This window comes from Medicago sativa, chromosome 6 (genome assembly GCF_051527215.1).
Source record: "Medicago sativa cultivar Bolivia chromosome 6, Bolivia_mono, whole genome shotgun sequence".
NCBI lineage: Eukaryota > Viridiplantae > Streptophyta > Magnoliopsida > Fabales > Fabaceae > Medicago > Medicago sativa.
The window spans coordinates 39,675,569-39,687,857 of NC_140754.1; the positions used below are offsets into that span (position 1 = coordinate 39,675,569).

The 12,289-nt window shown below is 35.2% G+C and overlaps 1 protein-coding gene across 1 annotated transcript; it reads right to left on the reverse strand.

The window, feature by feature from the left end:
• Nucleotides 1–418: 418 nt before the first annotated feature.
• Nucleotides 419–748, reverse strand: LOC146915075 (albumin-1 D-like). Its single transcript, XM_085721227.1, has one exon. The coding sequence runs from the start codon at nt 746–748 to the stop codon at nt 419–421; it is 330 nt and encodes a 109-aa protein (XP_085577353.1).
• Between the last annotated feature and the right edge of the window lie 11,541 nt (nt 749–12,289).

Consider the following 12,289-nt stretch of genomic DNA (forward strand, 5'->3'; position numbering starts at 1 on the left):
TAATGGATGATTCATAATATTATTATTTTTTTACGTTAAAGACAATTTCATTAACAAAAGTCTGACAATAACTCAAAAGCCAAAACAGCATAAATACAAGGCGGAGTTTCTTCGATCCATATGCAATCTAAATTCTTAAGAGCATACTTAGCTAAATATTGAGCAGCTTGATTGGCTTCACGCCTAACATGGAAAAAAAATTAAACTACGAAAACTACCCTTAAAACTAATACAATCTCGAATAATAGAGTCACACCAATATTACTAGGAATGTAACAACATATATTAAAGTTCCACACCCATTTACATGCATCAGTTATATCTAGGAAATCCAACTCATCGATTGGAAATAAAGATAATTTATTTAAAGTAGATGATGCATCATATCAAGGATGTAGATTTTATGGACATATCAATATCAAGCTATCTCAAGCATGGTCAAGAAGTCTTTTGGGACTGTAGATTTAGAGACAATCTTGAAGAAATCTTCTCCCTCGGATAAAGAGGCAACACACAAACCATAATCGACATTAGGGCTAGGATGACGAGCGCAGAAGCTCCCACGTCCCTTCTCTTTGCATTCCACATGAGACTGACAAAAGTTAGTATTTTTCCCAGGTATCTTCACAAGATCTTTATATGATGCAGGTTGGCAATCATAACCGAAACAAACACAACCTACGCCGCATGTTCGGGATGTGTCTGAACAAACAGCCAGATAACAACGATTTGCTTCTACTTTTTCCATCGGGAGAATTACTGCAATTGAAGTTGCCAATTAAAGTTGATATTTTAGAATGAAACTCTTTCATTTTATAGGGTTAAGAAACTAGAATTTGATTGTACATAAATAAAAAAAAAAAAGTCTTACATTGAAAACATCATTTGTATACTTAGGGTGCGTTTGATTTGTAAAAGGTTGGATACTGGACAGAACAGTACTGAACAAGTGACTGAGTTACAGGACAACTTTTTGTCATGCATCGTGTTTGGCAGTCGATGCACAGGACATGCAATTCTTAATCGTACCTTGTTTGATATGTTAATGCACAGGACAAAATAATTGAAAATTTACTTTAATACCCTTTGTGATATGCAATGTTTGATTTTTCACTACGTAAAAGACACAACAAATTTTGAAACTTTAAAACTATTTTATTTATTTTTCTAATATTTTCAATACACTTAAAGATTATTTAAACAATTTTAACTTGGTAAACATGTTTATATTACATAGCTTTTTTTAGCAGAACTACATCATATTACATAGCTTTAAAAAAAAAAAAAAACAAGACATGATAATCATCATCGTAACACACACATAAAGAAAGAAAAAAAACTGAAAAAAACAAGAGATAATTGAACGAATTATCTGAAGAGATCTAACTACTTAGATAAAATAGTATTTTGCACTTAATTGAACACGGGACAAAACTTTGTCCACTGCTTTTATGCGGTACAAAAAAACGGTGGTTGTCCAGTCCCTCGCTTCTTATTTTGTGCTGTCCATTGTTGCCTTTTCAAATCAAACGCTGGGCAAATATATTTGTACTGTCCTGTGCTGCAATTTTAAACAAATCAAACGCGACTTTATTGATTACACAAGTTTTAAGATATTCCAAATTTGTTTCCTTATGTTAGAGACGCTAGTTAGCATTTTCCAAATTTAAATTACATTAAATCAAAATTCATTTGAAATTATATTAAATTAGATTACTAAATTGTTAAATTTGGTGAATAAACATAAAATTGTAAATATAGAGTTTCCGTGAAAAGCAAAATTGGAAGAAGAAAGTAAGGTACACCAAAACTTAATATTCCTTTTTATCATAGATTTAGGAGGGTGGATCCTTAATAATTTTTTATCAAGTAGTCGAGTGGCTAGAGCTCACACATTTTAAATATGGAGAAATGGGGTGTCTCGGGTTCGAAATCCAACCCCTACATAAAATATGCAATATTCCTACCGACTGAGCTAAGCTCACGGGAGGTAAAATATGCAATATTCCTACCAACTGAGCTAAGCTCACGGGGGTAGATCCTAAATAATTTAAGAGTAACGATATTCGTCCAACTATTTTGAAAAAACTTTTGGGATCTCTTCTTCTCTATTCTTATTGGCGGGAGGGAGAGAGAGAGATTATTTCTCGTATGATTGATTAATTGCTTGGTTCTAAAATATGATTGGAAATGCACGTTAATGGTAATAAAAACGGTTAAAATACATACTCAATGTAGCGAGAAAGAACACTGCTAAAGGAGTGAGCTTAAGATAAGTCATTGCTTGATGGAAAGAAAGAACCAGCTACAATTGTTTGTTATGAGAGCTTATTATTAGCTTCTTGTTGCATTAGGGCATTATTGCGTGCAGGAATTTATAGAGTCATCCTCGTACTAGCGCCAATATATTGCTACTATATAATATTGTAGTATATTTCTGTATAATTGCTATGGCAACCACTATCTTGCTATGGCAACCACTATCACTAGTAGAAGGTCTGCTATTTCGTCTTATAGCGTGGCAACTACTATCACTATATATTAGTACTATATAATATAAGCTTTTTTTTTTGTTTTGGTAATTATATATAATATAAGCTTTATTTCCAAAAAAATAAAAATTTACTATATAATAAAATTACATTAATAATGGCTGGGGTGGCAACTACCACCATTAATGTGCCTATATAATTACCAGCTTGTTTAGCTCGTTTTAATGGAGCGAGAATTCCCTTTAGGAATAACATTTCTTGGAATATAAAAATGGGAATTTTATTTCAAGATATTTAGAAAAATTATGTTTGGTTAACTTTATAATATTCCTGGAAACCATAAAAAATATGATATTAACAACTGTGATTTACCTCGCACAAGGCGTGCAAAAGGCAAACCACCCAACAGTATTTACAGTAACAACGTGCAAAACAAGCACCACCAAAATAGCAAAACAGAGAAAAATAAATGACAAGTGGATACTCATACAGAGAAGGGGATGATTCCACCAACCTTGATAATTGTAACTAAATAATCCATGTTTTGATTTCAACCATAAGAAAGAGTTTAGTTTAACCTTTGCCATAAAAAATAAGATTATAATAGGTAATTACATATATATTTATTTTCATCTCCATGAGAAATTTATTCCTATCATTTTCTTTGCAAATTTTTTTCTATTCCTAGGAATATTTTATACCTGGGAATAAAATTTAGTAAACTTGTAACAAACATATGCATATATATTTATATCATTTTATTCTTAGGAGTCAACAAATATAACTTCAAACAAATACACCTTAATATAATTACATTAATAATGGCTGGGGTGGCAACTACCACCATTAATGTGCCTATATAATTACTTGCTCGTTTAGCTCGTTTTTATGGAGAAAGGATTATCTCCACTTATGAAAATAAGGGTTATGATAACATGTGTTCTAAGGGTACATGTTAAAGTTTTTATAAATGGGCCATGCTAGCTTATGTCTTTAGGGCACATGTTAATGATTCCATAAATGATAAATAATTTATACAAAATATTAATTTTTAATCTTTAAAAGAATAAATTGTCACAATTTCTTAGATAAAATTTTCACTTTAGATTGCTTCAGGGCACATGTTACCATTTCCTTCAAAATAAATAGAGATTGTCATTAAAAAAGAGATAGACACAAAATATTGGTGGTGGATCATATCATTAAATGTGTCACACCATCATTAATTATTTTAAGTTGTATTGTATCTTTATCTTCATAAATGGACGAAATGGAGTAAAACCTAACCGGAGAAGATTCTACCTCGTTTTTATGGATGATTACGATGATATTTTGTTTACAAGGCTGATTTAAAAAACAATTTGAGACTTCCTCCATATTTTATATTTTATCATATGAGTTTTTCTATTATGTGCAAATTTGCACATGTTAAGAAATTTAAAATGGTAGGTTTGTTTTGGAACTTGTGTATTCTATATTAAATAGACAACTTTTTAATAATAATTGGTGTTTTTCAATGAAAAGTTACTACATTTAGTTTTCTTAACATGTGCAATATTGCACATGTTAGACAAACCCTTATCATATTAGCATTATTACACATATTAAGGAGTCTCATAAATTTTGTCAATTACTCCCTCCGGTCTTATTTACAAGAGAAAGTTGACTTTTTAGATACATTAAATAATGTATGTATCTAGTCAAGAACCTAAACCAAATACATAAATTATTTAATGTATCTAAAAAGTAAATTGTCTCTTGTAAATAGGACCGGATGAAGTATTTTAAACATTTATATATTATTTTTATATATTACCCTTCCCAACACATTTAATTAAAAGGACAAAACTTACACACAGTTCTAAATTGTTCTCCAATAAAATCATGACAGCTGGATTATTAATCCACCTCAGACCCTTGTCAATTAACCCTGTTAACTCATTTTGGTTCCGTTAGTTTTTTTTGCTTTCTTAAACCTTAATAAGATGAAAACACTGTCAGACTCACCACCTGGAAAAAAAAAACGCCAACACCAGCATAGATTTAAACTTGTATGTGGAATCTAAAAATTGCAATGAATTTTATATCAGATTTTTTTTCTCTCAAATTAATCAAACCTTAACCCTTGTTTTACCCCCTCAAAACTTCTCCATATGCTTCACGTTTTCCCTTAAGATTTGATTTGCTTCATTGATGCCTCTCTATGTGGAAGCTCCATTGCATGATAATCAGAGAATGAGACTTAATTTGAAACAATTAAAAACTACTTACTCAAATACAATGACTTGACAACGTTAATAATTGAAAGAAGTTACCCTGCACTTTACGAGTATTAGACATCATGAAAGAGGAGGTGGCTCTAGGAGGTCATTCCGACTCAACGGATGTTTGTGGTGATTCTAAAAGCCTCAATTGAATTATGATAATCGTGCCAGTAAGAAAGATGGGATTTTGATCCGGGATTTTCATCATCCTTCATCTTGAATAACTCGTACTGATGTACAAGCATGAGAGCTTTAGCTTCTTTGACCTTCTTGCTGCCTTCGTAGTTTGAACAGAGAGAAGCAAACATAGCTTTAGCAGTGGATTTGTCACTCATCTTCATGTACTCTGCTTTGGGTATGGCAGTGACAAGAGCTCCTCTGATTATGTGATGCTTCTTGTAGAGTTTCTTCAACTCAGGAGTATGTTTCTTTCTATCCACAGCAGCTCCTTCTTCATCAAGGAAGCCACTAACACCATCTTCTAGAATATCTCATAGTTCTTCATCTAAGCTCATGATATAACTAACTATAGAAGTTGGTTCTCCACCTAGAAAATTCTTCAGCATCTCCGTTGAACTTTGGAATCTTTCCAACACTGGATTTCTTGTCAACATTGTAATCATATGCAACGCTCTTGTTGTTGTTGCCAGATCCATTTCTAGAAACAAATTCGTCAGACATGTTTTTCTCTGATCTTGGACTGTTACACTGTTAGGTGTTATCAACAGAACCAAGGCTCTAAATACCAATTGAAGGTGAGAAAAACACAAGAAGGGGGGTTGAATTGTGTTTTGGAAAATTCTTCGTTTCTCCTAAAAACTGAACACACTGGTTTGAAGCTAAGTGAGACAGCTTCTGAAGTGGTAATCAGAATCTAAATGCAGCGGAATAAAACAGAGAGAGAGAGAAGAAGAACGACACAAAGCATTTATACTGGTTCCTTCCACAATCCGGAAGTAGTCCAGTCCCCCTTGCACTTCCAAGGAGATTTCACTAAGAGTAATATCTGATTACAATTGCTCAAGCACACCTTCAAGAGACTTCCTTTGCTCAAGCACACTTTGCAAGAGTCTTCCTTTGCTCAAGAACACAATCAAGAGACTTCCCTGCTCAAGCACAACTGCAAGAGACTTCTAACTAAACAAAATTACACAGAAAATTGGTTAAGGTTGAACACTTGATATACAATCAGAGGTGCTCACAATACAAATCAGATACAAACTCAATAACTTAAGAATTTCTAAGATGAAACTTTGAGACACAGAAATTCTAAGTGAATGCAGAACAATTTCAGCAGAGGTTTGGCACTTGTAAAAATGTTGTGAGTCTTTCGTTCAGTATTACCAAATCTCTAAGTCTTCACTCCTTTATATAGAGGTGTGAAAGAGACGTTGTGAAATTGCCAGCACATCAAAGAGTCGTTGTTGAAGCTTGATCTTTCACCAATGATCTTTTGCCTGATTTGGTTGTTGTCCTATGAAGAACTAATTTGAAATCCATTCCCATTGTGAAGGAACATCTTTGCAGGCAAGCTGTTATTTTGGAGCTGTTTTCTTGTCCTGTAGCGTGGACATAAAACAGAGTAGTGGAGAAGGTGGTTGTACAGTTCGTACAAAGTACAATGTCAACGCTTTTTGAAGATAAGGTTCCAATGCCTTCAAATCTTCACCAAAATGACCGTTGCAACCATCCACTAGTCTTCTGCAGTGTTTTCGAATCCAGTAGACAGCTTTTGAAGTGTTGATCTTTGAATCTTCAGCTTGTGGTGATAATCAGCTTCTGATGAGCTTCAGCTTCTGATGAAGTCGCTTCTGAACTATCTGCTTCTGATGACTATTCGCTTCTGAAGGCTATCCGCTTCTGTTGACCTTCAACTTCTGATGACCTTCAGCTTCTGATGACTTTCAGCTTCTGATGACCTTCAGCTTCTGATGATCTTCAGCTTCTGATAACGTCATCATTCTTCAGGAGCACTTATGACTTCAGATGTACTTCTTTTCAGATGCTTTTAGGCTTCCTTTTCTTTAGTCCATAGCTCTCTATTTGTTCTTCAGAACCTTTATATGATGTAAATTTTTTAACTATGGTCTTGTACACTTGAACAAATATTAGCTAGTCCAATTTACAATTTTTAATACCTTGTTATCATCAAAACTCTTTAAGGTTCATTGTTAAACACATTTTGTTCCAACAATCTCTCCCTTTTTGATGATGACAAACAATAGTATTTAAAATTGATCAATTGTTGTTAATCTAATTAACAAGTTGACTTTGGGGTTCTGAGGTTTGTAAGCTCAAAATCTGAGGTTTGTAAGCTCAAACTCCCCCTGAGTCTGATAGTCTTTAAGGTGAGGTTTGTAAGCTCCCCCTAAGTTCTATCCAGGTTAACTAATTCATTTAGCGCGCAATAATAATATCAGAGCTTAAAATTGAAAGAATTAACTTATAGATAAGAAGAATGGTTCAATTAATTTTTATTTGAAATTTGATACTCCCCCTTTTTGATACACCCCTTTTTAGGTAAAACGAAAGGATAGAAGTTTTTCAAAATTTTCAAATATTATTAATGGGGCTCAGAGCCTTTAAATACTATCACATATACTCCCCCTTTTGTCATTAGCAAAAAAAAATCAAATAAGCAATAAAGACAAAAAGATTTGAGAAAAACTCAAACATGAAGAGAGTATAACTATAATCAGAACATATAAACTTATCAAAAATATAATCATGAATATAAAGTAATTCAGAGCAATGTATGAGCAGAATATCAAGCATGATGGATCAGAACCAACTAAGCAAGTTAGTAACATTCAGAAACAAAAGTTGTTCAGAAGCAAGAACTGAAACAGTTAAAACAAACAACAAACAAAAATAAACACTAGGGTGTGCAACTAAGGTTTGGTTTGTTGTTGTTTCATCATCTTCTCCATTTGTTCTGCTTGTTTCTTCAACAGATCTTCAAGAACTTGTTGCCTCTGGAGAAGTTCCAGTTCCCTTTCTTTAGCTTCCTGCTGTTGCTGTGCCATCTTCTGTCTTAGTAGCTTGAACATCTTGGCCTCTCTAGTCATGTAGTCAGCTTCTGAGTAGAATGACTCATTTGTCAGAAGAAGCCTAAGACCTTTCTTGATTGACTCCACATTCTTCAAAAACTTCCTTACAGCAAAAGTCTTGATTCTGATGCATTTTCTTCTTACAGATGCTATCAGATCAGTAGCTCTCTTCTGCAAGGATTCCCATTGTTCCTCATAGGCTGATGGCAGATCAATCATCCTTCTGTTCTGTACAAGATCTTGCATCTCTGAGAGTATCTTGAGTAACTCAACATCAATGTACTCAGATTCCAGTATGTTTAGGGGTGGTTCTTCAAGGATTTCTAGGTCTGAGGATTGGTCAGAAGCACTAGGGGAAAGGTCTTGAACAAGATTGGATTCTGGAATGGTGAGATGTTCAGATTGAGTTGAGGATGATGGTTGGTCAGGAGCAATGTGTGAGGTTGAGGTTGAGGCTTGGATATTGACTTAATGATTGTCAATATCCATGGGAGTGGGTTTGGGTAAAGTTTGTTCTTCCTATGGTTCAGTATGCTCTGGTTGTGGGTTTGGTTGGGGTTCAGGTTTAGTATTGATTGGTGGTTGTTGTTGTTGTTGTTGTGGTGATGAGGATTTGTGTGGTTTTGGTGTTTGTTGTTGGGGGTTTTCTGAAACAATTTTCTCAGAAGCATATGCTTCTGGGGTTGTTTCAAAGGCTTTTTCTGAGGTAGAACCAACCTTAGGTAATTCACCTGAATAGTGATGAACAAGGTTTTCTAAGACATTAGAGTCTTCTACATGTTCAGGTGCTGGTGGTTGTGATGAAGAGGGTGAGATGGGGGTAAAAGTGACTGGAATCTGACATACCTTGACTGAGTTATCAGCTTCAGAAGTGGTAGCATCTGGTGCACCAGCTGGAGGAACAGAACCTAAAGCATCAGCTTCTGCTTTTCCATGATTATCTCCCTGATTCATCTGATCTTGCTCTATGTTATCAACAACAGCTTCTTCCACAATGATCATCATTTCTTCTTCTTCGTCATCTTCAGTAGCCTTACCAGCAATTTCCCTGACTTCAGCCAATTTTTCTTGGTAGAACTTATCACAGTTTTCCATACCCAAAGCTTTGAGCTTCTCATCTCTTTGTTGAATGTATTGTAATTTTAACTCCTTTCTGTCTGCTAAAATGTCAGAAGCACGTTCATTAGCCATTCTTTTCAATCTTGGAGTCACTTCAATCATAGGACTCACAATTTGAAGGGGAGTCTTCTTCTTCTTCTTGGGCTCATGCTCTTCCTTTTCTATTGCTTCAAAAGCTTCATCCAGCTGCTCTTTGGTGATAAACCGCTCTCCCTTTCCACTTCTTTTCTTAAGCTTGCCCTGTTCTGCTTTTGCCTCTTTGCCTCTTTTTGTGGGAATAGAAGCAACACCAATTTTTTGTTTCTTCGTACCAGCAACGTCAGATTCAGAACTGGTTCAGGCTCTCTTCCCTTTAGATGCATCAGGAGCAGCAGCAACAACTACAGTGTTGACTCCTGATTCTCTGGCATGAGCAGCTACCAGATTGGCCAGAACTTCAGCATTGTTTTCTTGAAGGATGGAAGGAAAATCCTTCAAAGGTTCTGACTCAGCAGTGGTCAGTTCAATCCATTTTTCATCAACAGGATGTTCGCTGATGACCTTCATAGCATACAAGGATTTGCTGTTCCAGATGCGGTCTGAAGTACTAACTGTAAAACAGCTATCAGAAGCTGATTTGAAGTTCCTCAAAGTCTCCAACAACTTGCCTTGGTGAAAGATTTCTGACAGAAGCCTTCCACAAGGTACTTGTTTCCTTTTCCTGCTAGTAGCTTCTTTGATGGCCAGCACATATGATGCAAGAGGTAATTTGGAACATCAATCCTTTGAAAGGTAGCCAAGGAGTACAAGGCTAGTTGATGATCCTTGTTTGGTTGATCAGTTCCTCCTCCTCTTTGAAAGAAGAAATATGCACTGAACTTTAGCAATAATCTGTGACACACTTCCATATTTGCAGTTTTTAACTTAGAATCTCCTTTGCAGAACAGATTTACGTAGCTCTGTAATAGAATATCATCCTTAACTTCCCACTTAAAAAATCCTTTTGAAGATAACCTGCATGCTTTTGAAATAGCTCTTTTGGTGATGGTTACTGGGATACCCATCACTGCAGATCTAATCTCCAATCCTTCAAAAGGTTTCAGACCCATTTCTTCTCTGGTTTTTCCTTTTAAACTTGAATTCTTTTCTACGGCCCTTTTCTCTTTAAGTTCAGCAGCTTCCTCATCGTAGACCTCAGCCCTTAACCAAGAGTCTTTTACCAGATTCTCATATGTTGGTCCATTCAACATACGAAAATAACCATATAGCTTTTGTTTCTTGACGTAAGCTTCCATGTTCACATCATATTTCTTCAGAGAAGTGAAGTCAAAAGGTGTCTCCTTTTGAACAATCAGTTTTTCTTCAGGAATAGACATGGTCTTAGGTTTGATGACCAGCCCAGATTCTGATGCGCCTTGCATGTTTGAAGTAGATTCTGAAACTTCTCATTGCGAGCTTGATGATGCCATTTGATGATTGAAGAAGATGATGATTTTAGGGTTCTAGGGTTGAGAGAATGCACTTACTTCGCAAGAATAGGTTTGAAAGCAAAGTGTTTGTTTGTGAAGTGAGTAGTGTGTGAATTGACAAAGTGTTAAGAGTAAAAACGATTGCAATTCAAAAGAGACAAACAAACATATCATTAATGACAAATTGGGGGCGCGTGAAAGTACTTTTCAAAGCTATTAAATCATCATTGCCCTTTTTAGTTATACACCAATACAGACAGGCCACGTCAGAAAATTTAAGAGTAACTACCAAGTTAGTGGGCCAGAAGTTACCATAAAAAGTAACTCCCAACGTTTCCACTAACTCTACTATTCAGAAGCATAAAATCCAGCTTCTGGACTTCAGATGTTGACGTCATCATCAGAAGCGAGTTTTCCTCAGAACCTCAATAAAGAGCTTCTGATGAACTACTGCTTCTGAACTAACTTCAGAACCTAAAATCCTATTCAGGAGCAAGCAAACATTTAATCAGACACAAAGTGCATGTTCAAATTTTTCTTTATAAAATCAAACCTTTCAACAGTTAAAGGCTTAGTAAATATATCAGCCCATTGATTTTCAGTATCAATGAATTGTACATCTAAAATTCCTTTTTGAACATAGTCTCTGATAAAATGGTGTTTGATTTCAATGTGCTTAGCTCTTGAATGCAAAATTGGATTTTTAGACAAACAAATAGCAGCAGTATTATCACAATAAATGGGAATATTGTTAGCAATTATCTGATAGTCTTCCAACTGATAATTCATCCAAAGTAGTTGTGTACAACAACTTGCAGCTGAAATGTATTCTGCTTCTGCTGTAGACATAGCAATAGTTGTTTGTCTTTTGCTAGCCCGGGATATAAGATTATCACCCAGAAATTGACAATTGCCACTGGTTGACTTTCTTTCAATCCTATCACCAGCATAATCAGCATCACAGAATCCAATTAGCTTATAATCTAAGGATTTCTTATAAAGGAGTCCAAGATTAGTTGTTCCTTTCAAATACCTGAAGATTCTCTTGGCAGCAGTCATATGAGATTCTCTAGGATCTGATTGGAATCTTGCACACAAGCATACACCGAATAAAATATCTGGCCTAGATGCAGTGAGGTATAACAAAGAACCAATCATACCTCTGTACAGCTTCTGATCTACTTTAGCTCCTTCATCTTCCTTGCTTAAGGTGTATGTAGGGTGCATTGGAGTGTTCATCACTTTACAATCTTCAAGCTTGAACTTCTTCAGAAGCTCCTTTGTATACTTTGATTGATGAACATAGACTCCATCTTTGCATTGATTAATTTGAATGCCTAGGAAGAACTTCAGCTTTCCCATCATGCTCATTTCAAATTCATCCTGCATTAACTTAGAACCAAATATTATATCATCAACATAAATCTGCACAACAAGAATATCTTTCCCAAGGGTCCTTCTGAAGAGTGTTGTATCAACCTGACCTCTTTTAAAATCATTTTTGATTAAGAAATTACTTAGTCTATCATACCAAGCTCTGGGAGCTTGTTTCAAGCCATATAGTGATTTCTTCAGTTTAATAACATGGTCAGGATATTTAATATCCTCAAATCCAGGAGGTTGCTTAACATACACTTCTTCTTTAATGACACCATTAAGAAAAGCACTCTTGACATCCATCTGATATAATATTATGCCATGATTAACTGCATAAGACAGAAGTAACCTGATTGCTTCCAATCTTGCAACTGGAGCAAATGTTTCAGTGTAATCAATGCCTTCTTGTTGACTACACCCTTGTGCAACAAGTCTTGCTTTGTTTCTTGTTACTTCTCCTTGCTCATTCAACTTGTTTCTGAATACCCATTTTGTTCCAATAATATTCTTGTGCTGAGGTTTGGGTACCAGATCCCACA

What these genes read in the sequence shown, in the direction of transcription:
- LOC146915075 (XM_085721227.1), bottom strand. Translation starts at nt 748, where the DNA reads ATGGAAAAAGTAGAAGCAAATCGTTGTTATCTGGCTGTTTGTTCAGAC.